The sequence below is a fragment of the Diaporthe batatas genome, assembly GCF_019321695.1.
Source record: "Diaporthe batatas strain CRI 302-4 chromosome Unknown Contig00005, whole genome shotgun sequence".
NCBI lineage: Eukaryota > Fungi > Ascomycota > Sordariomycetes > Diaporthales > Diaporthaceae > Diaporthe > Diaporthe batatas.
Genome location: NW_025408552.1, coordinates 1,212,432 through 1,240,044, shown reverse-complemented (window position 1 = coordinate 1,240,044; position 27,613 = coordinate 1,212,432). Strand labels below are relative to the sequence as shown.

The 27,613-nt window shown below is 57.6% G+C and overlaps 7 protein-coding genes across 7 annotated transcripts; 4 read left to right on the top strand and 3 right to left on the bottom strand.

Moving 5' to 3' along the window:
• Positions 1–371: 371 nt before the first annotated feature.
• Positions 372–2,498, top strand: KVR01_004965 (uncharacterized protein). Its single transcript, XM_044790661.1, has 2 exons — positions 372–996; positions 1,060–2,498. Exons 1-2 carry the CDS (start codon positions 707–709, stop codon positions 2,270–2,272), a joined length of 1,503 nt encoding a protein of 500 aa, XP_044645410.1. The 5' UTR covers positions 372–706; the 3' UTR covers positions 2,273–2,498.
• KVR01_005309 (uncharacterized protein) lies at positions 2,475–6,674 on the bottom strand. Its single transcript, XM_044787986.1, has 6 exons — positions 5,711–6,674; positions 5,307–5,640; positions 5,159–5,236; positions 4,159–5,092; positions 3,864–4,106; positions 2,475–3,799 (listed from the first exon to the last, which is right to left on the bottom strand). Exons 1-6 carry the CDS (start codon positions 6,018–6,020, stop codon positions 2,990–2,992), a joined length of 2,709 nt encoding a protein of 902 aa, XP_044645754.1. The 5' UTR covers positions 6,021–6,674; the 3' UTR covers positions 2,475–2,989.
• A 989-nt stretch (positions 6,675–7,663) lies between these two features.
• KVR01_005038 (uncharacterized protein) lies at positions 7,664–13,760 on the top strand. Its single transcript, XM_044790736.1, has 2 exons — positions 7,664–8,602; positions 8,948–13,760. The coding sequence occupies exons 1-2, from the start codon at positions 8,482–8,484 to the stop codon at positions 9,472–9,474; spliced, it is 648 nt and encodes a 215-aa protein (XP_044645483.1). The 5' UTR covers positions 7,664–8,481; the 3' UTR covers positions 9,475–13,760.
• Positions 9,917–13,087, bottom strand: KVR01_005014 (uncharacterized protein; the record flags this gene model as incomplete). Its single annotated transcript, XM_044792418.1, has 1 exon — positions 9,917–13,087. One exon carries the CDS (start codon positions 13,085–13,087, stop codon positions 9,917–9,919), a length of 3,171 nt encoding a protein of 1,056 aa, XP_044645459.1.
• A 3,646-nt stretch (positions 13,761–17,406) lies between the features above and the next one.
• On the top strand, positions 17,407–20,728 carry KVR01_005367 (uncharacterized protein). Its single transcript, XM_044787882.1, has 4 exons — positions 17,407–18,423; positions 18,544–18,987; positions 19,040–19,328; positions 19,378–20,728. The coding sequence occupies exons 2-4, from the start codon at positions 18,561–18,563 to the stop codon at positions 20,039–20,041; spliced, it is 1,380 nt and encodes a 459-aa protein (XP_044645812.1). The 5' UTR covers positions 17,407–18,423; positions 18,544–18,560; the 3' UTR covers positions 20,042–20,728.
• A 566-nt stretch (positions 20,729–21,294) lies between these two features.
• Positions 21,295–23,915, top strand: KVR01_005105 (uncharacterized protein). The gene is made up of 2 exons (XM_044783584.1): positions 21,295–22,324; positions 22,410–23,915. The coding sequence occupies exons 1-2, from the start codon at positions 21,649–21,651 to the stop codon at positions 23,810–23,812; spliced, it is 2,079 nt and encodes a 692-aa protein (XP_044645550.1). The 5' UTR covers positions 21,295–21,648; the 3' UTR covers positions 23,813–23,915.
• A 270-nt stretch (positions 23,916–24,185) lies between these two features.
• On the bottom strand, positions 24,186–27,111 carry KVR01_005278 (uncharacterized protein). Its single transcript, XM_044791158.1, has 2 exons — positions 25,281–27,111; positions 24,186–25,205 (listed from the first exon to the last, which is right to left on the bottom strand). The coding sequence occupies exons 1-2, from the start codon at positions 25,614–25,616 to the stop codon at positions 24,510–24,512; spliced, it is 1,032 nt and encodes a 343-aa protein (XP_044645723.1). The 5' UTR covers positions 25,617–27,111; the 3' UTR covers positions 24,186–24,509.
• Between the last annotated feature and the right edge of the window lie 502 nt (positions 27,112–27,613).

Below are 27,613 nucleotides of genomic sequence, written 5' to 3'. Positions count from 1 at the left end.
AAAAGACCAACAAGTGCTCACTCGGCAGCCCTGCCCTCAACACAGAAGCAAGGCAGCGAGCTGGGCCTACTACGGAGTACCGAGTACAGTACTTTTGTATAATCAATTGTTCTACACTACTGGGCCGCCATCCTCCAACAGTGGCCAACCTGCCAACGAGCGCAGGTCCTCCCTCTCAGGTGCCACGCAAACGCTGCGGCTGTGGGGTGACGATCGGCCTTGTCAGGCCCCGTTGATTCGTAGGGGAGCCGGCTGCCGGGTGGCGCTGCAGGCCTCAGCAGCCAGCTAGTCATCCCCGTCCGACAGCCAACATCCCGGCTGCCCTGGCCAGCAGCTTCGGGCTGGGAGAAACAAGCCTCGCTGCGGATCCATTTTCACGAGTTTCGCCTTTCCTGCTGCGCTGCACTGTCTTGTCCTTCCTCCTCCGCCCCGGAGTATCATACAAACACGGTGACGTCTAAATATGGAGCTGGGCAAGGTTCTGCTCGCCGATCAGAATGTGTGCTGCGCCGATTGCTGTATTGTGCTTTGTTATATCTGCTGTGGTCCCAGCCCAGCCTCCCGTATAATGGCCGCCGAGCTCGAGTGAGTTTGCCCGACCTGCTTCCTCTTCGCCCCAAGTACGGACTTGGTCTATCTCTTCTCATCGCATCGTGTCCCTGTCCTGTCCTGTCCTGTCCTGTCCTTGGACGTGCAGCAGCTCGTCATGGCTGCTCCAAACCGCCCGCTCTGGCTGGACGTCAACGACTCGCCCTACAGCAACAACGGCAACCAGGTCGCTAGTATTTTCTTCCTTGCTATTGTTGCAGCCAGTCTCACATGCTGCCTTGCTGTATCGTGGAAAACGCGACGCTTCGTTCCGTTTAGTCTGGTCCTCAGCATCACGTGTATATTCGAAGTAACAGCCTACGCATTGCGGTTACAAGATTGGTACATCGTCACTTACACCACCAACTTCGGTCTATCCGTCATCGCACCCGTCTTCCTCACCATTGGGTAAATTCTTCTCCACAATACCAATCTGATCTAGTAGTATTTTGGGCTGACCCCATCGGACAGAATTCATCTTTGCGCCGCCCAGGTCCTCCGCGTCCTCGGAACCGAACATGCGGTCCTGTCGCCCAACGCGCACATGCGAGTCTTTATCTGGTCAGACATACTCGCCGGTCTGCTCCAAGCCATCGGCCTTGGCCTGACCTTCTCACGCGCCAAGCAGGCCGGTCCATGGGGAATTACTTTGCCCAAGGAGGCCGGTACGGGACAGGCCATCATTTACGCCGGCCTTTTGATGCAGACTCTGATGTTAGCTGTGGCGCTGGTCCTTCTTGCCATCGCTTATGTCAGGGCTGGGAAGGCAGACCGACAGTACGGATACACAACTTTCCACAAGGACGGTGCTGGATATGTCCCTCTCACCCCTCGCTTCAAGACCTTCCTCGTTGTCTTGCCGCTCGCTGGAGTTTGTGTGCTTGTCAGGTGTGCGTACCGGTCGGCGGCAGCATGGGGTGGAATCGGGAGCCCGACCGCGAGGGACCAGCTATTGTGGCTCGTTGCCGAAGGCGTCATGCTGACCGAGGCTATCGTGACGCTCGCGGCCTTCCACCCTGCGATATGGCTTGATGACGGAATGAGGGGCAGGGTACACGGAGATGTCACCGAGCAAGATGGGACCAGGACGTCCAAGCTGGGCAAGCGGCTGACGGTCGGGACCTTCGCGACCGGCATGACGGACCTCGAACACGGCAACGCGCGGGACTCGCGACAGGACCTCGGCGAGATCAGTCAGGTCATCTTCTCGTCGAACATGATGGCCCCATCGGACGTCTCATCAGAGGGCTCGCCCTCGCGGCGCGGCTCGGCTGGTGAACACGGCCACGAGCCCATCACTAGCCACACCGCGGACATGATGGCCAGCAGCCCCTACGACCCGCATCTGCCCCCCGCGAGGCGGTACTCGCAGGATATCACGGCCGAGTCGCGGGCGCTGTCGCCGCTCGAGGCCGAGGAGGAAGCCGACCGCGTCTCGATCATCCCGGAGCCGCCGAGGAAGTCCAGCAAGCGGATATCGCGCGCGCTGGAGATGGCTAGGCTTGAGCAGGAGAAGCGGGACCAGGAAGAGGAGGACGACAGGCTGGAGGTCGAGTCGGTCGTTCTGCCGCCGAGGATGCCCAGCAAGAGGGAGCCTAACCGCGGGTACAGCTACAGCAGGGAGGACGACCTGGAGGATGTTGCACTCACGTCAACTTATTCACAGTCGCTTTACTCGCAGTGAGGGGCAATTGGTACAGGGGTAAAAGGGTGGACAATGTGGAGGAAACGGCACAGAGCGATTTTGATTACAAACATGATACCCGGAGTTTCTGGTGCTTATTTTGGTCTGCTCAACCTTCAAGAGCGGCAAGGTTGCCCAATACGTGCGGTATGTGTGTATCCGGCCTTTCAATGTATTGTTTAATGTGTTATCAGTATGTATGAATACAGACACACGATGCAACTTATAATGTGGAAGCAATGTGACTAGAATCATTGCGTGTCCGAATTTGCCTTTATAGCAAAAGATTCGCTGTCGTGGAGTGGGATGTCCGCGGCCCTAACTCTCCCAAAATGAGGGATTATGTCCCGGAGTAATGTACATAAAATATAGATGAAGAAATAGCTTTCCATCCTTCACCCAATTTTTCGCCAAGCCGGATATCGTGCAGATTCGGTTTCCAAAAAAAAACAAAAAAAAAAAAAACAAATAGGATGACCCATACCGTTCGACCGCCATATCTTCCATGCTACCCACCCGCCGGAGAGACTTGAGCAACGCTGCAGTCAAGATGAAACAAAAATTGAACATAAACGCCAAGTCGACTGACTTCCATGTGCTCATCCCAAATACCACTGTCACCGGGTCCAAAATGACCGCGCGGTTCCCACGCCATGATGAGCTTACTCAGATTTCCCCAACACCTATTAAACACCAAATATCCAGCATCCAGCCCGATCAGGGCTGTGCATCCCATCCCATATCCATTGTCTCCATGGGCCCCATCTGTAGCATCGTCCTTAGAACGCCTTCGGAGACAGGCGTCATGCCGGTCGTGCCGGAAGTAAACTGTTCCCAATTGAAGTCTCCCGCATTTGAGCCCGCAGCGCCGCCGCCTGGGGTCTTGCCCGGAGTGTCTGGCATCGTGAACTGCTGGCCGGGCGTCAGGCCAGTAGTGAAATCGCTGCCGGGCAAGTTTTGGAAAAACGCATCGATGTTCCCGGTCGGTAGCTGGTCTTGCTGCGCCCGTGAATTGTTGTTGCCGTTGTTGAGGTTGTTCGTGGATGACGCCGGGCTGGCTTCGAATGAGTTCCTGCCAGATCGATTGCTGTTGGCCGTGAAGCCATTGCTGCTGCCGTTGTGCCGGTCAGATGCAGATGTGCTGGAGTTTGGCGTCGGCCTGTCAGATGCGAGTCCCGCGTCTGGTGACGCCGACATGTCTCCGGAACTTCCCTCATTTCCATAACCACGTAACATACCAGAACCGAAAGAGTGGGCGTTTCCAGACCGCAACCGATCCATGTACCCCGCAGGGCCCGTGTTTGGCCATCGAGTGTTTGCTCCGGGCATATTCGCCGGGTTGGTCTGATTGCTGGAACGGCTTGGGTCCGCATCAACGATGTCGGGACCGCCGACCAGGTCACCATTGGCGTCGCTGGATTTCATGTAATTACAACCACTCTGCGCGAATATACCGTGATTATCAACCCCCTCGTCGCACTTCGCACCCGGTGGGGTTTTGCCAGGCCATGGATAGCCTCCATCTTGCTAAAGCGGCACATCCAGTCAGTCTCACATATCTAACGACGTTGGTTGACGGATCCAGACTCACGCCCAATGTGCTTCTTGGGAAAGCTGCCCTCAGCTTGGGTATACGCGCACCGAGGGCTTCCAAGTCGACATCAAGCTGGACAAGGAAGGACTCGGTCAAAGGGTTCCGCCTCTTCAGGGCTCCCATTGCTGCAAGGAGAAACCGAAGTGAATCGACAGTCTGGCTGTCGTCAGGTCGACTTTTGAGGTACTGCACGAAGACTCTCGCGGCAACATAGAGGCAGAAGGAGGTGAATGGGTTGACCTGGAATGGTTTTAGCATTGGCATCTAGTACATCACCGTCTTGGGAACTCACCGTAGAGAGGTCTATATGTGAAATCGTCCTCATGGTACTCGCAATCTCGTTTGCTGCGGTGATACAACGGACCTTGCTCTCGGCACTCACAGAGGCCGGCAGTCTGTTCTTGTCCGCCTTGAAGATGGCGGCTTGGTGGAGGCAGATGGTGGATGTGTGTATGCACATGTTTGTGAAGATGACGTTGGGGTTTGTTAGACCCGCAGGCAGTTTGAGGTGAGCCGGAAGGCAGAGAGACGTGTTTAGAAGGATGTTGTCCAGATTTCGATGTCGTTTCCAGAACTCGCCATTGAGGTCGTGGTCGCGGTCATCGACGTCCGGCCGGTGGAGATGGAGGAGGTTGCGACCGAACAAGCATGCCATCAGGACGACACCGCCCATTGTGGAAATGCTACCGGCCCCGGCAGGGGTCATGGAGTCTGCGAGGGTCTGTGTTTGCTCCGGTCGGCTCATATCGTAGGCGTCGTCGGAAGCAGGCATATTGCTCATGATGTCCTTCTCATCGATGGTCATGGGCCACCCTGTACCAATGCTGGCGTACCTATCCTCAGTGAAGGCCATCCAGAAGGTCCGCCTTCTTTCTTCTCTTTCAGTCCAGTCCCGGGGCGGGGGAATGCATTGCTTGACGTCTAACCCAGCACCGTCTAGACGATGCAGTCCCATCATCTGACAGAGCCGAACAGCAGAACCGGTACTCATCCAGGCCCTCGGGAAGTACATCATCTTGAACTCATACTCGGCAAGCAAGACATGGGTCTGCGCATGGGCGACCGAGATCAGGTGTTCACCAAAACCTTTGACGTAGTCGGCCTCGACGTACTTGCGGGCTCGCTGGTAGAACAGGTCTCTCAAATCGGCGAACTTGTCTGCTACCGAACAAGCAAGCGTCCATATCGCATACCTAAGACAAACAGGTGGCCGCTGACTTGGCGCTCTAAATACCGTGTGAGTGACCGGTTTCGAGACATAAGCATGGTGTCATGTAGGAGGTAGGCCTTACAAGTTCATAGCTGCGAGGTAGCGATATTTGTGTATCATGGGCATGGAAGGGTGAACTTTCTCAAAGTATATCTGGTGGCTGCACGTTGTTACGTGTTAGTACCTCCCGCTACAACGTGAATATCCCGCCGGAACAGGGCCCAACTCACAATTCATCAATAGACTCTTGGGGAGGGAGAGGCTCTTCCAGACCCAGGCCGATCATCTCCCAGGTAAAGCTGTTCTGCATTGGTATAGCATTGAAGTCGAAGGTGTCGGCGGGCTGTGGAGGTTGGGGGGAGTTGTCCCCGTTGAAATTCCACCGGTCTATGTCACCCCCAGCAGAGAGGCTGATAGAAGGGTCATTGACAATGAGGTTGTTGGGTGTTGAGAGGCTGTCGTTGACCTTGGGATCGGAATTGAGTGCGGGAGGGGCAGCAACATGCACGACTGGCTTGGGGACAGCGGGCGGATCTTGTGTCTTGAGCAGAGTCTCGACTTGTTCTATGAGCGCCAATTCGTGTCAGCAGTTGGTCTTTCAAGACGTGCCCTGTCAGAGTAGGAGCAGACGCACTCAGCCGTTCCTCCAGAGCCTTGACATATCCACGCTTGGGGCCGCTCTTCCGCCGGACCTCGTCGTAGGCGCAGTCGTGACCCAACCTCGTACATGTGCTACAACGGGGGCGGGTGCCGTCGCATCTGAGCTTCCTCTTCCTGCATATCATACATGCCAGGCGCTTGGGCTTGGGTACATCAGCATTGTTGGGTGGATGGGGGGCAGCGCCGGTGGTCGGCGGGCCGCTAGTTTCCACCTGGCCGGCGAGGGTGTCATCGGCATCCTCGACGCCATTCATGGCCGTGTCCGTCTCTGGCGACGTGGACATGGCGAGGGCGCGACGAGCCAGCCCTTGGGCAGGCGGGGAGGCGAGGGTTGTACCGCAGGGCCGAGTGGCGTCCGGAGCCGGGCAGCAGAAGATGTGATGGGCGAGTGCCGTCGACTCGGGGGCCGAACGGCGGCGGTGCCGCGGAAGCGAGAGGGCGTCGTGGATACCGGAAGGGGTTCCGTCTAGCTAGGGGGGCAAGGCGGAGCGTGGGCTGACAGGGCGGGGGAGTGCGGACGTTGAGGGGCTGGTGGCCTGGAGCAGGTCGGCGATGATCTAATCGATATTCGGGCGTGTGAGGCGAAGAAAAACGGCAGGCGAGGGGCCATGTGAGGGTGGTCGTCGGCGGTGGGGAACAGACAAAAAGTCAAGCCAGGCCAAGTCGATTCGGGCCAGAGAGATGTATGTGCTATGTAGGATGCCTCTCCTTTCAGCTGCAATAGGAAGCGGGAGCGCGCTTGTCTGCTTGCTGTCTGCTGCGCACAGGCGGATGGGATAGGAACTGGATGCCAGGATGCGTCCCGAGGTGGGCAGCCCGAGGTGGTGTCAAACAGTCTACGTAGTACCTGTCCAACTGTCTAGACTGACCACCAAGGGTAGTCTGGCTGTCTCATCCTTGTTACCAGGCCCGTGGGTTTGGGGGGAGCGGGATTCGACGGTGCATCAACCGTCACAATCCGAGTGCGACTCAGGAGATCGGCAGGCGCACTAGGATGAGCACTTATTAAGTGCCTTCTACCTCCAACCGCAACTATGTCTCCACCCAAGGCTATGTATCTGCAACCCAGATTAATAATACAGCTAAACATGTTTGGGACTGGCCAATGCTGCTAGGTTCTCTAGCCTTCTACAGTATCTCACGCCTACTGTGTACGACAGTGCAACTGCACTACTACTGTCTTGGACTAACACCAGTTGACCCAAGTGCAACAGGCGTCAGTGTGTATTCGTTATCAATCAATCTCCCTCTCGCTGCGGCGGGCCTGACAGCCATGACAGACGTCTAGCTGCAGCATCAGCACCAGCAGCATGGCTGGCTGCCCACGTTTCTTCAAGCACGCCGCGCATGATCTTGAGGACACATCGCAGCCGCTGACTGGACCTGGGCTCGGATCCGAATCCCGCCAGCTCTGAACCATGCTTCTTATCCATCCTCTTCCCAAGGTTGCCGTGGATGACGCGCTCATCTACTCCGTACACCATGCCAGGAGTGTGTCGGTTGTGTCAAAACCCCCATCGCCAATTATGGGGTACCAGCATTCCATCCCACCCCATGTCATCCTATCCTATCCTATCCCATCCCATCTCGACGCACCCTGTCTGTACAGCACTGTACGTGGGCGCATATACTTGAGTGCCCAGAGAAGCGTCACATTGCTGGCCGAGGCCGCATGTGCCATCCCTCCAAGCCCCTCCTCAACCATTCGTCGTGGGCATGTGTAAGGAAGTACTCCGTACTTAGCTAAGAGCCCAGCCGCGTGGCTCTGACAGCCAGGCAGCCGAGTACCGTCCTGCATGCACAGCCTCGAATCAGATTGAATCCCACGCCGGCCACTGCAGCCCATGTCGGTGGCTTTTTGGTCCGTCTTACTCCTACCCTGCTCTCACCGCCTCCCCCTGCCCTTCTGGACCGGCAGGGGCTTGGCGCAATCCCGACTGTTTCGCTGCAGAAGCTTGTTGCTTGCATGCTTCAGCGTCTGTCCTCCACCACCTCGGGGCCGAGCTGCGCCGCTCCGGCCCTGGGTGGACGGAGAGGTCGGCGCCTCAGCTCGGAATCAGCAGACGGGTCAAGTCCCGGGTGGGATTCGAATTGGCTTTTGCAAGACTCTCCCAGCGACTCCCGGGCCGGCACACGCCCCTGACACCCTGGCTGTTCCTCTCTGGGCTGCCTGGCTGCCTGGCTGCCTGGGCCCTGGGTACTCAAGCCCTCAGAATATGCCACTTGGCCCACTCGTGCCACCCGCACAATATGTGTCACCGGACATAAGAGAGAGCTCACTCGTCGGGGCACTCCGTGCAGGCGGCCGCAGCTGCGCGCCCGCCATGATTGGCCGCGCACACTGTTGCACGCTCACGCACTGCTGAATAACCTGGTTACCTCTTTTGTCCTGGTCGCTGTCCCAATGCGGAATAACCACCATGGGACCCAGGAAGGAGGTGACACCTCGTCGAACCTCGACCCAGCTTCACCACTCCCTCATGCATGGAGACGCTCCCTCTTCCGCCTGTGACGGGCGCAAATTCTGCTTCGCTGCAAGGATGTCGTCGCCACGGAGTGCCCAGGTCTTATTCAGCTTGCTGGAGCACCAATGCCGGGCGGGCGCCGAGGGTCGAGGGCGGCGTATATGAATGAGCATGGCGGTCTGGCCGTCGCGCATCGTCCTGCCTGGAGCAGACCACGATACTCCTCTTCCCGCCGGCCCTGAATACCATCCTCGCTCCTCAGTCAGACAGCTTGTGAACAATGGAGGCGCAGTCTGAAGATCGTCCGTCATTCACGTCCTTCTGGAGGAAAACAAAGGACGAGTCGACAGCCCGAGAGCTCACTTTCGTCCAGAGCGACCCCAGCCAGTCGAGTGGTAAAGGTGTGTGGGGATTTCATGTTTATGAGTGCTGCTGTTGCTCTTCTTATATGTCCAAGGCTATATGCTCTGCTGTAACCAGCCGGACGGGGCCAAGAAATCTGGGAAACCTGCAGCGTGACACATTGTCTTGATTTGGTGACCAAGATTTGTCAACGCTACGCTCGGAACGGCCCAACAGTCGACGCCGGGCGTGGAGCTTGGGAATCTGCGTGGGACTTAGTCGCGCCCTGGCACCATGTGTCCTGGGTACCCATTGCTACATCAAGCCACTTCCCGCGCCGCAGCTGCTTTGGACAAGGTTCACAAATGTAGCCAACCAACTCCAGCTAACATACACGCTCCTAGCACCCGTGCAGGCCCACGAACCGGGGCAGGCCTCAAAGGACAAGCGGAGAATCCAGGTTCGAAAGGCACAGGTAGCACACCGCCAGCGCAAGGCAAAGTACGTGGAGCAGCTCGAGGCGGACATCGCTGGCATCCGAGACAGCATCTCCCACGCCGAGAGTGCACGACAGGTGCTACGGGACGAGAACGAGGCCATCCGCGCTCAACTCTCCGCTGCTGCGGCGGCGTCTGCCGCCGCGTCGGCTTACAACCAGGTTCCGGGCCCGGGGATGCACCTCTCTTATATGCCGCCATATTTGCATAGCAATCTCCAGTACCAAGACCCGGGCCTCGACCCGGGATTTGGCATGGACCACTATGACACCATGAACCTGAACATCGACGGCTCCCTGGACACATACCCCCCATACTACGTGAGCGCGCCCTCTTCCTTCGCCAGCTCAGGCGTCGGGTCATCTCTAGGCTCGCCCCAGTACCTGGCTGGGAGCGGAGGTAGCTCTCCATATCCCTGCTTACCGGATATGTGAGCCACTGCTCACGCTTGACATGTCGTTTTGCAACGATACACAGCAGTTGCAGATTGGGCTGGTGTCTTGGGACGCATGAGCTTGCAAGTGTGCCTGCTGCAGGGCCGGGAGATGATGGATGGAGAACAGAGGCGATTGGGGTAAGGGGGTATCAATGATCTCTCAAGATACCCGCAAGTTCGTCGACACTGTGGGCTGCATAGAGACTAAAGGGCACACAATGTGTTACCCGAGCCACTTCACAGAGGATGCACAGTCCGTCCTATGTAGATAGACTCCAGGTCTGAGACTACTAGCTCAACAGGAATTGGGGCCGGGGAGAGTCGGGGTTTACATTGGCCGGTCATTGTCACAGATAGGGCACGTTTGGCATAGCATCAACATCCATGAATGATTTATGAATTAATTAAAACAAATTATTTTTATGTCTCCAGGACCATACTCAAGCCTCCACCCAGTTCACCCACTCACACCGGCAACCACCCGTGCCGCCGTCCACGCCGCCCCAGCTCAGGTCACCGTTGGGCAACCGGGGGTTGACAGCAGGAGCACCGAAGCCAACGTCATTGGCAAATAGCGTGGCGTCGGTGGTGTTGACGTGGCGGTCCGGCTCGACGCCGTACGCAAAGGTAGCCTTGAGGTCGACGCTGCCGCCGTGGGTGTCCTCGCCCACGGTGACGGGGTAGGGAAAGGTCCCCGGCATCGAGGCCAGGTCGTCGACGTCCGCGGCCGGGCGGCCGGAGCCGCCCATCAGCCTGCTGGCACCGCCCTTCCGGGTCCAGATCTTGACGATGAACCGCGTCTGCGTCCACGACACGAGGAACTTGGCCGTGCCCTCGCGCGACCCGCCGTTCGCGTCCGCCGCCACCGGGCCCGAGCTGTCGTTGCCGTCCATCGACGTCACGTAGATGGTCTTGTTGAAGTACGAGTAGAAGCCGTAGTGCTCTGTCGGCAGGCCGCGGTCAAAGAGCCGCAGGGGCTGCTGGAAGGGGTACGGCCGCAGCTGCGCGGGCGCGCCCGTGCCGTCGGCGTTGAGGGGCGGCGGGGGCAGGAAGTCGGACAGGCTGCCCGTGCTGTCGGACCCGGATCCGATGCCGTTGCCTATCCCGCGCTTCCCGGCCCCGTCCGACCGGAGCATGTTCGGCCCAGCCGAGCCGCTCGTGTTGGTGAAGAAGCTGATGTAGAAGGGCGTGGGCTCGCCCGCTTTCTCGTCCGAGACGATCCCGTCCGTCGTGTTGCCCAGGAACCACATCTCCTGGAACGACGGCGGGTCGGGGTTGGGCGCGATGCCGGTGTCATATAGGTTGATGGCACGCTTTCCTGGGGACGAGCTGGGGTTGCTCAGGTCGCCGCCCTGGATGTTGTTGGTGGCGCTTGCGCTTGCGCTTGCGCTGGTGGATGATGAGGCCGTATTGGAAGCACTCGCCTTGGAAGAGGTAGATGCTTGGGGTCGGGTTGGTGTTGGGGGAGTGCCGTTGGGCATGTTCCACAGCTGGCGGGTGTTGTTGTCATACTGGATCTGGAAGATGAATCCAGGCTGGTCGGCATCAGAAGGCTCGTTCGCTGCCTGCTGCTCAGGAGGCAGCGAGCAGCTCCAGAGTGTCGACGGCGCGGCGCAGCCGTTGACGACCTGCGAGTTGTCCGGGGCTACGATGGTCGACAGGCCGGTAGGCATAGGTGGGAAGTCGGTCAGGTTGAGCCAGGTGTTTTGGATCTCAGAGCCGCCTGTAGAGCCGCCTGTGGAGCCGCTTGTGGTGGGTGTAGTGTCACCACCGGGTCCGCGCGCCATCCTGCGTGAGAGCACAACACCCAGGACAACACCGAGGGTGGTCAGCAACAGGAACGCGAGGCAGATCGCGCCGATCCAGACCCTCCTGCGCTGGCGGCCCTCCCGACCCGAGCGGCCGTAACACCCGCTCTCGGGGACGCATCCGCGGCCCCTCCAGAACCCCCCGGCCTTGTGGGCGACGTAGTCTTCCTTCTCGTGCCTGCGCCTGGTCCGCTCGATCTTTGCGGCGGGGTCATTTCCATAGTTTGCGAGGAAGTGGTCTCCAGTCACATAAGTGCCTGGTTTTCTTTCTGGCAGCGGAGTGCTTGTGCCAAGCGCCGGAGTCAGGGGTACATCAGACATTTTGATGGCTCCCTGTGAGGTCATCGTCCCGTCCAGACCGGGGCTGCCCGGCTGCGGAGAAGGCGGGTAGGTGTTGGATAGTTCGTGTCCTGGAGGGAAGACGGCGCGGAATCGAACGGGCTTGGGCTGCTTGGTGGAGGGTGTTCGCTCGTACGGTGGTGGCATTTCCGTCGGGGCGTCATGGCCCTCCTCATCCTCCATCATGGCTCTCGCCTTTTCGGGTCGAGACTCGCCCTCGTGACCTGGCGCTTGGGTGGACGCGCCGGAAGATGAAGAAGACGCTATCGTCGGTGTTGGAACGCGGATGATGGGGACGGGCGATGGGTGTGGCCGCAGTGTCGCAGAAGATGCCGAAGCGGCGCTGTAGGCTGGATGGTTTTCAATATGAGCGGCGCCGATCGACTTCTTCTCATCTTGTCCTTTCCACCACTCATCTGCAGCCGGACTCGGGGCCTCCTTGTCAGACTTTGATGTTGGGCTGAAGCGTTCGCGGAAAGGAGTGGTGAGGTGGTCCCACCAGCCAGACCGGGCGCTCGTCGCCGTCATTGCTCCCGGTGAGAGCTTTGAGGTCGCGGAGGCTGGGGTCTTGTGTCCATCCTCCTCGAACAAGGTGATCGGGGTGGAATCGGAGTCATCGTCAAAGTCACTCCTCGACAGCCTGGCCCTGGCTGGATTTTTCAGGGACGTCGGCAATGCTGGCACAGGTGGCACGCCGGGCTGCCCGGGCGTGGCGCTCGTGACCTGTGGTGATGGACCTGACGTATAGCGAAGATGGCGCGCCGGGGAGAAGCTATCCTCTGTGTCGGGGGACCAGGCAGATTTGGGCTGCTGGTTCTGGAAGGGATTCGTCGAAGGCTTGCTGAAAGGCAGTCTGTCAAAAGGAGTGGCGACGACGGCAGTCTGGGGGCTGATGTCCTTGCCGGCAGCGTCATCCTCGGGCAAGGATATACCAATGACTATCTTGCTGCTGTCAGGGGTGGTATCGCCTTGAAAGGTCGAGACTGAAGCAGTTGATGGGCTGTTCTTGAGCCAGGCCCAGTTCCCAACCGAGCCGGGATTGGGCGACCCTTCCAGAGCCCTCAAGGCGCTCGCGTCAGAGAACTTGCCTGTGGCCGGATGACTGGAGTGAGGGCCAGGCGCAGGCTTCACGAGCTGTACGGCGTGTTGAGGCCCCTTTCGGAACCTGGTCATGTCTGTGACCAGTCTGATGCCCGCCTTGGCATTCTGGTCTTTTTGCCGCTTGCGAGACTTGAGTCTCTGGATTCTCATGGTCGACTGTCTCGGCTTGGAGGACCGCTGTGCGGTGGAGGTCTGTGTTTTTGACGAAGAGGAAAAGCCTGGTACCGCCAATGGGGCGGGGAAGTCGTCTGCTCTGGGCGTGGGTGCCTCATCGTCTGTCCATTCCTCCCACTCATCCCGTTGGGTCCCATTTTGAGGCTGTGTTGCAGCCATGGCGATGTGCATGGCTCTGAGGTCCTCCATCTCAGGAGTGGTAGGCACTGTGGCAAGTGCGTATCAAGATTTGCTCAAGATTTGCTCAAGATTTTCTGGGTAAACAAAAGGGGAGATCTCGTCAAGAGATCTGAGCCTTGAAGAATGCAATTGGGATAAGAGCAGATGAAGAGTATCGTTTCCGTTAATTCGCAGCCCAAGGATAGGTAGGGTGCGATGAGGATATAGCAGACAGAGAGAGGTTTCAGGCTTCGTCCAAGGGAAGGAAAAATACTCGAGAGATTAAACCAATTACATGGGTGGTTGGAGAGGATGTGTGGGTGGTGTTGGGTGGTGTGAAGAATAGGATGGTCGAAGGAGTACAATGGCAACAGCAACGCGTGTTGGTCAGAACAATGAGAAGACCATGGCGCGTGAACCAACGCACAATGACTTTGGCCAGAAGAACAAAGGCAGAGAACAAAGAAAGATAAAAAATGACCAGTTTTCAAGCCATGTTGAGATGAGTGATGAGTGAGTATCCTCATGGTGGCACGAGAGTTGGGCGGCGGAGCAGCACTTGAGGGCAGTCAGTCAACTGGTCCACCCTCTCGACCGGTGGGGCTGCGCGACTGCAGGAACCCTCCAGGAAACCCCCGGATGACAATGTTTGAGCATCAAGCAGATCTGACTGGCCTGACTGGCGCGGACAGGCATGTGGTGAAATCTCGCCAGTCTAAATGCTGCAGCTCGGGACAGGGCTCGACTGCACATGACGGCGCCTAAACGTTGGCTTTGGTGGTGATTTGCGTCGAGGCTCGAGTTTTTGCTGCGGTAAGCGCTCGAGTCACAGACCCCAGCCCCACCCAGCCGTCTTGGTGTAAAACGATTGGCCGAGCACCGCACAGGGCCTCTCTCGAAGCGCCCTCCAACGCCAATCGGTCTGGCCCGCCACGACCAAGATGCCGCGCAGCCCTCCCCTGCAGATGGCCCCCTGCATATCGCCTTCTGGGTCCATCCTGCTTTGGTCCCAACGTCGTGGTGGTGAAATTGCGTGTCTGCACGAACACCACCACCGCGATCGCGTCAACAAGACTTGCAAGGTTGCGAGCTCTTCTGGCCCTGCAGCTTCGCGTCAAGGATGAGACGGCCGACACATGCATGTCTTTGTGTCTAACTTCTGTGGTCGGGAATCCATGCTGTATCTCGGCTCGGCTGCTGATCCCGTCCCGGTCGGCCCAAGCTCCTGTGTACACAAGCACACCCATGTCTGCAAATATCATTGATTGCCAATAATTCTGTCGAATTGACAATCCACCCACCAATGAGCAGCAAGGCCAGCGGTCTCGATGGCAGGCCTTCAGGACATGCCGCTCATCGAGACCTCCATGTGGCCGCCTGACCCCAAGGTCTGGGCCATTTCATGTTGTAGGAGGGGGTCTTGGACCTTGTTTGCTATCGACGGTCACTTTGGAGGCCCGTCAGTTCGGGACACTAATCGTGCATACGGGGACGGGCAGGGAGCTGTCGCGACATCATGTTCTTGTCAGTGGGTGGGTAGGATCCAGGCAGGCCAGCTTGATCGGGCCCGGGTATCATATGCACGCATGGCCACGGGCTGGTCAGATCGATCAGACAACAGAGTGGGGCTCACGGTGGTCCCATAGTACTCCTTAGTATTGAGACGGCCGGCGTCAAGCTGAGGAGGTTTGAAATGAGTTGCGGGCTGCGCGCTTATGTCGGCGCTTGCGCTCGGATGGGCTGGATCCCGTCTACATAATACTGATCCCTTGCCCGGGTGAGCTCTGGTCCGCAGGCACGAGTCCAGTAGCATCATTGTTGCAGAAGGTAGCATGCCCAGGTACGTGTGTGGGTCATGACGACTCTTGCACGTGTGTTCGCGAGTTCGTGTTCGCCTGTGTGGCTCCGGTAATGGCCGTAGTGGTCTGCCTCATCACTTTTCGCCGGGAGCTCGATGTCCGCGATGTGTATCGGGCGTCCTTGGCTGCTGCCGTTGGATTTATATCGAGTACGTATGGCTCCCTTCCTACCTAAGTACGTTCCCCGCATTATCAAGTACCTTGATGCTGGAGCAAACTCAACAGCGGCAACACCCCATGCGGTAGACAACTTAGGTACACAGGATATTAGATCATCAAATTATGAGACCGGATATTTGCACCCGCCAAAACGGAGGGTGCACCCATACCAGGCAACTCAAAGTTCAAAGTGCTTAATTCAGCACCAAGCCACAAGTAATTATCTTACAGGTTTATCCTATAAGAGGTTATCCCTTGAGGCTTGGGTATACCCTCCGTTTTGGTGGATGTGAATACCCGATCTCATTAATTAAGATGGCTGATGTTATGTTTGAGATATCTGGTCTTTTTCTAGTTCATCTTCGAAAACTTCTGTACGACATGTTGGTAGATGGCCTCTAGCATGATAAGTTTGTCCAAGTCCTCAATCCCGGCATCACACATGATAAGTAGGCAGGGAACAAAGTCCCAACGTAAGAGAGAGTCTTTCATCAACTCTCTAGCACGCTTGGAGATCGCATACCTCTGAGGCCAAGATTCAAACCAATCTGGGTTGTCTTTACGGTTGGTAAGGTCGGCCTTATATTCCTTGACTAGACACATAGTCAAGTCCAGGTCATCTCTTGTCTTGACTTGGCAAGGGGGGTTGTGGACTGTGTCGGTCTGGAACGTGGCGACGGGCACGGGCTGTCTAATAGTATGGGGCCTTCTGATGATGGACTGCTTGGTGCCGAATCATATTGGATGTCTTCGGCGTCAGACACACCGAGTTCCTCGCTGCCTTGGCGGCGAGGTGTAGTGATTCAACTGTGGGACTTGTTGTCGTGGCTCGGTAACGAATAGACAAACGACCCCGTGCCAGACTTGACTCTGATGCTCTTTGTCGTCGATCTAGTGCCTAGGGTTGTGGGCGGCATCTTTCGCTTTGGATTGATCAATGCTGCCGTGTGTTTTGGTATGGGGGGAAAGTCTGAGGTGTCTGGCGCATCGGAAAAGCCATTAAACGACTCCGAGGCCACCTCTGACGTACATGGTCCCATAACCCAGGCAGGAAGAGCAAAAGCATCATGACAGTTGACAGACCTGCCATCGACACAGATCCTTGCCAGTGCATCTGGTGCTTGGGCCATTGTCGTCCCCAAAGGGCGAGGGATCGGCAGGGAGCCCCAGCGGGAGGGAAGCTTGAAATGCTTGGCGAGATGGTGGTGGATTGCCACATGTAGACCGTGCAGAGCGTGGCTTGCGTGGGTATTCCGATGTCTGCGCGTGGTTTCCGCGGTACGAGGTGGGTTTGTGTGCTGCTGATGTCGCATACACATTCTAAAGCCCACGACCACTACGATCGCCAGACCACGACTTCGTTCCCGAGTCTAATCAAGTACTTACCTACGTACTTAAGTACCTAGGTAGTCTTGGGGAAAAGGTGGTCTCAGCAGGGCGACTCGAGCCGGCGAAACGATGCTCATACAATCAGAAGCAAATGTGACAGCCTGGGCGATTTCTCGCTCACAGCACGCGAACATGCCCAGGTGGCTGCCAGTCAGTGGACACCAGCAACTCTTGAGGCTTACTATACACATGCAGCATTTCATCTACCACACAGTCGCTACCACGAGATGGTAATCCGCGGTCGGCAGATCTTACCTCGAGCTCACGTGATGTCCGTCTCACCCAGAAACAAGACAGGTGCCCAGGGTTTATCGTCGGCCAGGCCTGTTCTGCCTGTCTCGCCTGGGATTCAGCCTCCCTTGCCAAGCCCCTCGGTCGCACGGGGGCACAAGTCCGACGCTGGAGTCGTGATGCTCTGCAGAGTCCTGTGCACCTTGTGGCGCAGTCAGTCTGGAAGGACAACAACAGCAAAGGACAGAGGAATAAGCGCTGCTTGATGCCTTCGGTTCATCAGTCGGAGGATGGCTAGTGCTGATACTACAGATGTACTTTAGTCAAGTGCCAAGACACTCGCGATGGGAATACGGCTGGCGCGTTACTAAGAGCAGCCCGTATTCCGTCCAGACTACTCAGCTGTCAGGCCCGTTCCGCTGCCCTTGTCCGCCCGCCACCGTCTTTTGCTCGGGCGGGAATTTGTGTCGTTTTATGTTGCATTGCTATGCGATGATGGGCGCCGTAGTAGCCCGTGGTGGGATCCTGCAGGTAGCATCAAGATGGTCAGGCTCTTCCTTCGTCTGATGTATGTTATTTTGGCGAGGGCCTCTTGGACCCCTGAGATTGCAGAGTGCTGTCATTTAAAGTTATGGGTCGCTCGCTGGCTGCCAGGCTGCACGGGCTTTCCCCTTCCCGGCGAGTCAGTGCTCTTGTGCAATCTGTGATCTGTGGCCTGTGGCCTGTGGCCTGTGGCCTGTGGCCTGTGGCCTGTGGCCTGTGGCCTGTGATCTGTGATCTGTGATCTGTAATCTGCAATCTGCATTCATCTCATTGATTGTGTGCCCAGCCAGCCCAGGCTCTTCCTTCCTGCCAGTTGCGGACCAAAGACATACTGTACATCACTTTCCATCTCCCATCTTCTCTTCTCCGTCGCCCACTGCTGCTCATTTGCGCCAGAACCCATCGCACGGAAACGGGGGCTGCATGACAATCTATCGGCCCAGCGCCAGCAAAATACCAGCCCGTCCCCGTTCGTCCCATCGCATCCAGACCCTGAAAGCACCACATTTCCCGGCCCCCCTTCCCCCACTCAGAACCACCCGTGGGCCCAGCCCGTCACCGTGACAGCTCTGCCCTGGCACACACGCACGACGACTCTGTCGATCTCTCTGCAGGCTCCCAGCTCCAACTTCCCATCCGTGACGGAGACACCTGTCGTGCCCTGCCCAGGTCTCGGCTCGACTCGACTCGACTCGACTTGCCGTCCCAATAGGGCCATCGCGACCTCTTGCGTGCGCACCTACTGAGACCTCGACGGCTGTGCTCCCACCCGTCAAATCATCACACCCGAGGTCGACTCGAGCACGAGGCTAGACACAAAGCGGATTGCAACCCCACGCCCACCCACTCGCCCACCCGCTCGCCCAATACCTCGCATCCTTGCCGCCGTAACACCACCGCCCGCAACTCCAACCTCCCTATCCACCTCGCAGCCCCTTGGCTTTTTCGGCTAACCAGGAGGCAAGCCTTGCCCTCTGGTCGCTGTCACCTGCACCGTCAACCTGGCTCCCCCAAGACCCTCCGCTACCTCCTCCTCGGCTGAGGACAGACCGGCCCCCTCCCACCACCGACGACGCTCATCTGCTTCGAGTGGCCTCAAGATTTCCTTGGGAGGCGAGCCCGCCTCCTCGCTTGGGTCGCTTGGCGTCCATCGGCAGAAGCCTAGCCAGCTCTCCCCGATCCCAGGTATGAGTTATGTCCCGTACACGCTCCCCTTTCCAGTCGCAACCGCGCCGCCCGCTGCCCGCCGCCCGCCGCCCTGCCCCCGTGACATTCCTGCTAACCCCTTCACCCTCCATGGCACAGGCACCCCAGGCTTCCAAATGTCCCTCTCGAGAAGCCCGTCCCCCCTTCCCGCCGGCGGATGGAGCAGCCCCGGCCTCGATATCAACACGAGCGGTCGATCCAGTCCCTCGGCCGCATTCCCAGGCTCCAATGGAAACCAAGTCGTCTGGGAGTCTGCGCGCATCAAGAATATGGGCAATGGTGGCTACCCGTCGTTCGCGACTCAGAACCAGGGCTTCTTTACCCGACACATGCGCCGCATATCGAACAGCCTGCCACAGTTCAATACGAGCACACATTACGCCGAGAAGGAGAAATTGCAAAAGGGCAGATGGGCCCCAGCTCAGTCGGTGCCGTTATATGGCAGGATAAGAAACATATTGGCGCGCATGGGCCGAAAGTCGAAGCTGCGGTTACTTTTCGTCCTGCTGCTGCTTGTCGCGATCATCATATTCTACCAATCCCGTACGTGTCCCCGGAGCTTGCGGGCTCTGTCCTACATACTGACCTTCGCCAGCTTTAATATATCACTGGCGCCGGAAAGCATGGCTTGGCGGCGGAGAAAAATACGTGATAATACTAGCCGCCAACGTTGGTGGCGGTGTCATGGAATGGAAAGGCGCGAGGGAGTGGGCGATCGAGCGCGACAGTATGCGCAACAAGAAGAAGTACGTCGCAAACTGGGGCTACGACCTGGAAGTCGTAGATATGAGCACAAAGAAGCGATACGCTCACGAGTGGCGAGAGAGCTGGGAGAAAGTCGACTTTGTCAGGCAAGCCTTCATGAAGTACCCCAAGGCGGAGTGGTAAGTGCATCTTGACCTACTTCTCGATCTCAGGCTAACCAGTCCGCAGGGTGTGGTGGCTCGACCTCAACACTTATATCATGGAACCATCGTACTCCCTCCAAAGTCACATGTTCGATCAGCTACAGAATAACATTTACCGCGACATCAACGAGTACAACCCTCTGAACATCACGCATCCCCTAAACGACACCTACCTTGACGATGATTTGCGAAGCCCAGTCGGTGACGGAGACATAAACTCGGTGAACTTGATCCTCTCCCAGGACTGCGGTGGCTTCAACCTCGGCTCCTTCTTTATGCGACGCGGCCAGTGGACCGACCGCCTGCTCGATGTTTGGTGGGATCCGGTGGCCTACGAGCAGAAGCATATGGAGTGGGCACACAAAGAACAGGATGCGTTGGAGCAACTCTACCGAAGCCAGGCGTGGATCCGATCCCACACGGCCTTTGCGCCGCAGAGAAAGATCAACAGCTTTCCTCCGGGCGCGTGCTCCGATAAGGGCAACGACACACGCGTTCACTATGACCAGAACGACCGTGACTTTGTCGTCAACATGGCAGGTTGCGAGTGGGGCCGAGATTGCTGGGGCGAGATGTACAACTACCGTGAACTCAGCTACTGGCTGAACCGAAACCCGTGGGAACGTTTCAAGGAGGACCTTGTCGCCCCTATCATCTACAAGGTCACCGGCAAGAAGGTCAAGTTCTGAGAGCTGCGCTTGTCGCGGTGCATCATTCGGTTGCCAGATGCACCCACGCAATCTAATACCTAATCACCCCTGCTATTTCAGTCGACCTGATGTGGTAACATCATCCTTCCTCCAGCCTCCTCGTGGGGTGTCTCGAACCAGCCACATCCTAAAGCCCCTGTCAGCTTAACGACAGCCTTGTGTTGCAGTGGCTCAACGGCCCAGAGGACGAAACGCTCCAGACATTTCCCAAGCCTCTTCATCCCTGGCTCCACAGTATCCGCGCTTGTCTTATCCACAGCGCCTGTGTGCTACTATGCCCCATTCGTGTTACGCCGGCAGAGCCGAGGCCCCAAGACACAAAATACGACAACCTACTTTACCCCTTTCGACGGTGATGGTCCCGTGGTGCCGAGAAGCATTGGCGGAGAAAGACGGGTGGATTCCTGCATTTGCATCTCATAAGGAGTACAACGATTTGTTGGATTGAGAACAGACAGACGGTGGATGTCTCTGCCCTGTTTTCTTGCCAAATTGATGACTGTTTTGGAGGACGGACGATTCTACTTTAGATGGCCTTGGGGATTTTGGAATTACAATAGGCGCAGTCGCAATGTCATTGCAAACGGATACCATGTCAGAATCAAATGAGGCTTCCTGGGTTGCAAACACCGACGCTGTGATTCAATTACCGTATATGACTCTCAATCCCCTAGCTGAAATTCTGTCAATCCCAATCGCACTCTGCTTTATATATCCAACCTTGCAGGGAGCTTCTGCGCAATCGACAATCCCGCAGTCTTGTTGGGGAGGGGGATGGTGTGTACCTAGGCAGTTGGCGGCGCTAAGGGCGATGGAAGACGTCAAGTTCCGTGCGCAGCGGAAGCCAGCGAGTGCTATATCGCTGCGGTATCTCACATTGTACTCTGCGCTCTATTAGGTTACGTACTTAGGCAACACTTGCAATTGTGTGGTTGGAAAGGCTCAGTGGTGGTTCATGCATTGCTTTTTTGGGTTGCAACTTGTGTGGAGATACTGTGGAATTAAATGAATATTCCTTCAATTACTGTCGACCGACCAGTACACGACAGGCTCGGAGGCAGAGCTTCCTTTGACCTCCTTACTATCGGGAGACCTGTCGTCAATCACTTGGCGCCTGCTGATGTAAGCCAGAAAGGCACCCCCCGGCGGACGACCAAATTGCAACTAAGAAGCTTGGAAGCCAAGAGACTAGAGGCCACAAGCTGACGGACCATGGCACGCCGCTCGGGTCGCCTGAATGCACATGTGGCGGCCCCAGGTGTAAGCGATCAGGGGCGTACTATGCAGCTATGCAGCTATGCAGTCCTGAATTGATCAACGCATGCCACCGCTTGGGAAACATTCCTCCACGACAATTCTGGAACCTCTTCTTCCTTCGCGCTGTGCATAGCCCGCCAGTCCGCGTCTGTGCTTGCTGATCGTCGGATGAGTCGACGACAATCCTGAGACACTTGGCAGCCAGAGGGACTGGAGCCAGGCATTGGTTTCATCGCATCTTCAGCGGTCGACCGCCTACCTATCTGTTCTCTTGCTTCTTGCTCCTGTGCCTGTGTCCCGCGGACAATGCTCGCGTGGTGTCTGTCAAGATGGTTAGCACCCGCAGCATGAGGCTGCTGATTTTGGCGCTCCTGATTACCGTTACATTCTTATACATTGGCTGGGACCGGCCGCTTGTATGGGGCGACGTTCCGGACTTTGTGACTGACCCGGCGCCCGGGGCCGGGGCCGGGGCCGTGGCGGACGGGAAGGCAAATACGCCGCCGCCCAGCGGCGATGCCCTGAGCCGACCCGGGTCCCCGGGGCTGAATGACGATGAGACGGATGGGCCTGGGGACGGGAAAGAGGAAGATGACTACGATTACGAGCGCCCAACGAGCCCCGAGGACGTCCCGCCGCCGGCCTCGCCCAGCAACGAGAAGGTTGAAGGAGAGGCCTCAGCCACCCCGGTCAAGGCTGGGGGACAGGCTCCGAAACCGACGGTGGAATGTCCCGTGAGCTTTGAGAGCTACATGAGTAGCCAGCCAGGCCCCAAGTCAACGGGCAGACGCAAGTTTCCCCTGGTCCGCCCGCCTCCCGAGTGTCGAACTTTTGTGGTCCCGGAGCTCGACGAGTACATCACCAAGATGGAGTCCAAGATCAAGGACCCGGATCTGTATAGGCTCTTCCAGAACAGCTTCCCGAACACGCTGGACACCATGGTCAAGTGGCACGGGTATGCCCAGGACAACGGCACTGAGACGACGGAGGAGCTCAGCTACATCAGTGAGAACTCACACCTCCTTGCCACACATGACATCTACATGAAATTTATATGAGATGGACTCATTAACATCATGGATACTTGTAGTCACGGGCGATATCGACGCCATGTGGTTGCGCGACAGCGCGAGCCAACTGTACTCGTACCTGCACTTCCTGTCACCAGAGAGCTCATCAGTCGGCGGCAAACTCAACACGCTGAACTCACTCTGGCGGGGGCTGATCAACTCACACTCGCGCTACATCATCATATCCCCCTACTGCCACTCGTTCCAGCCCCCACCCGAGTCCGGCATCCCGCCCACGACCAACGGCGCGTACCACAACAACAACCCGCGCCCGGCCTACGACCCGGTCAAGGTCTTCGACTGCAAGTGGGAGCTCGACAGCCTCGCCTCTTTCCTCCAGGTCAGCTCGGGCTACTACGAGCGGACCAAAGACCTGGCCTTCTTCGCCCGGTACAACTGGATCGATGCCGTCAAGGCCTCTGTTGACGCCGCCGCCGCCATGACGGTCGGCACCTATGACGACGAGGGCCGCGTGCTCCCCTCGGCGTGGACCTTCACGGGCTGGACGAACAGGGGCTCCGAGACGCTGACCAACGACGGGCTCGGCAACCCGAGCAAGACGAACGGCATGGTGCGGACGGCGTTCCGCCCCAGCGACGACGCGACCATCTTCCAGTTCTTGGTACCTGCCAACATGATGTTTGCGACCTACCTGGAAGAGGCGTCCATCATCATGGAGGCGCTCGCGGAGGGCGGCAAGGGCAGCAACGCACTCCCAGGGATGGACGCCGACAAGACGGCGCGGGCCGCCAACGTGACGGCCGGGATGCGCTCCCTGGCGGCGGGGATCCGGCGCGGCATCGACAAGGACGCGGTGGTCAAGCACCGCGACTTTGGCGACATCTTCGCGTACGAGTGCGACGGCTTCGGCGGCGTCAACCTCATGGACGACGCCAACGTCCCCAGCCTGCTGTCGATGCCGCTCTTCGGCTACGCGCGGGGCCCGCCGGCGCGGCTGGCAAAGCTGCCCGAGGGCGAGCACGCGCCGCCGAGGCGGGACTACGCGGCCATCTACCAGAACACCCGGCGCTTTGCCCTCTCGCTCGCGAACCCCTACTACGCCAAGGGGCCCGAGATCTCCGCCGTGGGCGGGCCGCACCTCGGCCCCGGCAGGGCGTGGCCCATGGCGGCCCTGGTGGCGGGCATGACCGCCTTTGACGAGGAGACGGGGCTCGCGGGGCCCAAGGGGAAGGGCGGCGTGGAGGACGAGGTCGCCGAGCAGCTGGGCATGGTGCTGAACTCGACCTCGGGCATGGGCGTCGTCCACGAGAGCGTCAACTCGTGGAATGGGAATGCGTTCACGCGGGCTTGGTTCGGCTGGGCGAACGGCCTGATGGGCGAGTTGATAATCAGGATCGAGGAGTGGGAGATGAAGGCTAATAAGTTGAGCGGCGCCGGGTTGCTGGGTAGAAGCTGGCAGTGAGTTGGACATGAATTGCGGTAAAGAGCACATATAGCCAGGGCTGTAGGAGCCCTTGGGAGGTAATTGGCATATCACATCAATTTGAAATCAAAAATTCTGAGAAGACTGTCCGGGTACATAACGAGGCTGCTATAACTTTGTAAGCGGCGGCGGCGGCGAGAGCGACGACGGAGGATTGGTCAACATGGCAGTGAGTCCTGACTGACCAATCAAAATTCACACGGGGACGGCAATGAAGCAGTGGACAAAAATAGGCGTTTGTAGTATGATGATGGAGATGCCAAAGCCAAGAAAGTTCTCCGACGAACAAAACTCAACTGCGCAAAGGACGTGGTATTCAAAACGGGCATCACAACGATCAGATGCAAATAAGTGAAGGGCTGCCCCGTGTGGCAGAAATCCATATGGATTGGCATATTCAGAGTAATCCATCGCACTGTCTACCTCGATCCTGTGGCCACCGAAAATCCGACCAGGATGCCAAAGCTCAGGAAAAGATCGAGCCAGATCAAACGCCGTCCGTGCAAAACAAGTGTGGTATCAGAATGGCATATCGCCCAAGGTTGTATAACCGGAAGAAGAAGAAGAAGAAGAATATAGAAGTGAAACCCCAACACCTGTCCCCCATCCCATGTCCATTCACACCAGGCAAACGACGCAAAGGAGAAGCATGCGCGGCTCTCGGCCGGCGGCCGTCTTAGACCTGGTGGTCGCGCGGCATGAAGCGCATGCCCCTCTTAACGGGCGTGCTCGTGGTAGCGCCAGCACCAGAAGTCTTGGAGTAAACCTTGATCGATTTGAAGAGCCAGTAGGCGTCCACAAAGGCACTGGGGTCCTTGGCGGCGTATTCCTCGCAGGTGGGTGCTTTTGCGGAGCACTCGGCATCCTCGGACCAGTTGGCGCCGGCCCACTGGCCACAGAAGTCTGTGTTGATGGTGATCCAGTGCTCCTTGAAGTTGTTGTCGATGTTGCAGCCGCTGCCCCCCACGAAGCTGGCCAGCGGGGTGCCGAATGTAGAAGAGTCAAGCGTGTTGTTAGACGACGTGATCCTGTTCTGCATCGTGCTGTTCCTGGGGAAGAACCACACCGAGATGGCGTCGCTGTTCCACTCCATGGCGTAGACACCGCCACCATTCGCGTTCAGGCCTTTGCCGAAGTTGTTTGTGCTGTTGGTGGTCTGGGGGCAGCCGAGCCCGCCTGAGCCGTCATTGCAGTTCTCATTTTGGAGAAGTGTGCCGTCGACAGTCTCACCCTGGGTCATGGAGCAGGTAGGGCCGGTGTGAAGGGTCACCTGGTTGGACTTCTGGCTGTTGGCGCCCTCAATGATGTCGATCTCGCCATTGTGTGGCCAGGCCTCGTTGTATGTCCACAGAGCGGGCCAAGTTCCACATCCCTATGCCGCAGGAGGTTAGTTTATTTCTGACATGTTTGCAAGGGTTGGAAGGGGGAAAGTATGTATCGAACTTACCACTGGCATGTGGACGACATCAGCAACAAGAAGCATCTGGGTGTATGACTTCTTGCTGTTGATACGCGTGCTGGCGCGGCCATTGGCGGGGTTGGCGGTCTTGTGATCGCTACCCACGTAGATCATATCCTTGTGGAAGCCGGCCAGTCCCTGGGAGGCAGCATTGACCCTGTTCTGGTACTGAACAAAGCCTTTCGTAGGGTCTGCCTCAGAGAAGAACTCGAACCCGTCGAAGAAGTTGGCTTGGTTGTAGTCGTCAGTCAGGCTGTAAGCTGCTCCTGCCACCAGCTGAACGCCGGCAAGCAGGGCGAAAGTAGTAGCGGTGACTGAATGCATCTTGTCAAAAGATTTGTGAGAAGTTGAAGGTGAGACGCGTTGAAAATTGTCGAGGAAGGAGGCTGGCTCTGTTTGTTTTTCCCTTGCTTGCCCGCTGCGAAAAGTCGACAGTGAGGGAGAGGCAAGTTTGACAAGATGAATTGGACCAAGGCTGTATCTGAGTTGAGGAGGATCGAGGAGGAAACACTTGAGTCTTGGGTCAAGACAGCCTCGTCTGTAGACAGGTATGATCTCTCAAGTATGTGTCTGTGACAATGGCACAATGGTAGAAATGACAGAAGGGTTGTCGAGAATAAAGCTATTGTTGGGCCTGCAACAAAGGCTCTCTGTGCCTTGAACAAGGAGGGGCTGGTGAAAAGCACACCGGATAAAAAAAGAAGGACAATGGATGAGATGAATATGTGCCAATCAAGGCAAACGCCGTGTGAAGGAGAGACGGCGGAGGGAAGGGAGAGAGGGATGAGAGATCAGATGGTACCAGCCACGCGGGTCCAAAGTCGGTCAACGATGATAGCGAGAGTCTCGACCTTGGGAGAACTTGGCCATATGCCTCAGACGGGAATGTGGTGTTAAATATGGGCACGGCTGGCCCTGCATATGGAGCTTGGAGCCTGGGAGCCTGCCCGCCTGCCTGCATGCATGTGCGAGTCACCTTGAAGTGGACATGCAGACATGCAGACATGGTGGGAAGGGGGAGTCGGGCTCACAGGCGACAAGCGACGGGGGCGTCAAAAGTCGACAAGGGAGGAAAGTTTGGCGCAGATCTGCCGGGGAGCCGCACCACAGCACGGGCGCCGAGGAGGGGAGGGTGACCGGGGGGCCTTGTCCTATCCATTGGTACACATTGGTGCCATGGTCCCTTCTCGCCTGCTACTCGCCAATCTGGGCGGCGGCGCAATATGGCTGAGACTGGAACCTCTGGGTCGGGGCCTGCGGGGCTCGTCTTCTTTGGGACCGTGAGTATATGACAGGAGAAGGGATGGTTCTCGGTGGGGTTCTACTAGCAACAAGACATGCGTGTGCTTGATATGACAAGGAGCACCTCAGATGAGGCGGGCCAGCCACTCACACACACAGACGGGCGGACAGACAAGCACTGCGCGTGTGGGAGCGGCTGGGGTGCCGAATGGACCAGACGAGCTGCATGAGAAACATTTGAGACAGGGTTGGAAGCCAAGCATTGACTCTACTCTCTTTCCAGATGATCGACGTTCAAACCGTGCAGGGGTTGGCTTATACGTGAGACCTGCCAAATAAGCGTGCAGGCGGGTGCCCGAGGTCGTTTATCTGGCTCGACCGGGACTTCTCAGAGGTGACCGACTCAATATCCCTCCAGCAGCCTGGCAGCCAGTCGCGCCAACGCAGAGGATTGAGCGTTGGCCACGAGACCCACAAGTTGGGCTGAGATCAGATCAGAGATAAGTGGGAGATGAGGATTTCATGCTCCGTAAACCAGGCTGAGGTGGGATGGATACACATGTGGAGGCACGCAGGCACGTTGAGTGAGGTGAGGTTCAGGGAGGCTCAGGGATGGCAGGGATGCAGGGAGAGTCGTCATGTGTTTGGAAAAGGTTGACGGCTCTCGCCCCCTAGCCTCGTGATTGGTCCTCGCCCACCCCACCCCCTAGTCCGGCACGCCAGGCACACCAACCAGATTGGCTCGACATCTGCAAGTGTAGTAGCTACAAGTCCAGCCCAACTGATCTGCGAGAAGCACATGCTGGTGAAACGTGAGAAGCTTCCAATGTTTCGAAACACCCGCCTTTGCCTCTTTGTCGCGCTGATCACCTACCTCTTCGCCCTCGCCTCCCGTCACGGGCCAGAGCAGGCCAGACCGGCTGACCGGACGGACCATCGAGCCCTGCCAACCTCCTGGCGGGCGGGAGGGCCAGGATAAATACCTGGGCAAACAAAAAGGACTCCGACCTCGCTGGGTGGGGACCATTTTGCCCCTCAGTGGAAACCTCCCGATTTCTGGACCCCTATCAACTGCCACA

Excerpts from the sequence above, each read along its gene's own strand:
- KVR01_004965 (XM_044790661.1), top strand. The coding sequence starts at position 707 with ATGGCTGCTCCAAACCGCCCGCTCTGGCTGGACGTCAACGACTCGCCC. Across the intron at positions 997-1,059 it reads CCCGTCTTCCTCACCATTGG|AATTCATCTTTGCGCCGCCC; the intron begins GTAAATTCTTCT and ends CCCATCGGACAG.
- KVR01_005309 (XM_044787986.1), bottom strand. The coding sequence starts at position 6,020 with ATGTCCACGTCGCCAGAGACGGACACGGCCATGAATGGCGTCGAGGAT. Across the intron at positions 5,237-5,306 it reads CAAGAGTCTATTGATGAATT|CCACCAGATATACTTTGAGA; the intron begins GTGAGTTGGGCC and ends AACAACGTGCAG. Across the intron at positions 3,800-3,863 it reads TCCCAAGAAGCACATTGGGC|CAAGATGGAGGCTATCCATG; the intron begins GTGAGTCTGGAT and ends GTGCCGCTTTAG.
- KVR01_005038 (XM_044790736.1), top strand. The coding sequence starts at position 8,482 with ATGGAGGCGCAGTCTGAAGATCGTCCGTCATTCACGTCCTTCTGGAGG. Across the intron at positions 8,603-8,947 it reads CAGCCAGTCGAGTGGTAAAG|CACCCGTGCAGGCCCACGAA; the intron begins GTGTGTGGGGAT and ends ACACGCTCCTAG.
- KVR01_005367 (XM_044787882.1), top strand. The coding sequence starts at position 18,561 with ATGTCCCTCTCGAGAAGCCCGTCCCCCCTTCCCGCCGGCGGATGGAGC. Across the intron at positions 18,988-19,039 it reads CATCATATTCTACCAATCCC|CTTTAATATATCACTGGCGC; the intron begins GTACGTGTCCCC and ends GACCTTCGCCAG. Across the intron at positions 19,329-19,377 it reads AAGTACCCCAAGGCGGAGTG|GGTGTGGTGGCTCGACCTCA; the intron begins GTAAGTGCATCT and ends ACCAGTCCGCAG.
- KVR01_005105 (XM_044783584.1), top strand. The coding sequence starts at position 21,649 with ATGGTTAGCACCCGCAGCATGAGGCTGCTGATTTTGGCGCTCCTGATT. Across the intron at positions 22,325-22,409 it reads GGAGGAGCTCAGCTACATCA|TCACGGGCGATATCGACGCC; the intron begins GTGAGAACTCAC and ends GGATACTTGTAG.
- KVR01_005278 (XM_044791158.1), bottom strand. The coding sequence starts at position 25,616 with ATGCATTCAGTCACCGCTACTACTTTCGCCCTGCTTGCCGGCGTTCAG. Across the intron at positions 25,206-25,280 it reads ATGTCGTCCACATGCCAGTG|GGATGTGGAACTTGGCCCGC; the intron begins GTAAGTTCGATA and ends CCTGCGGCATAG.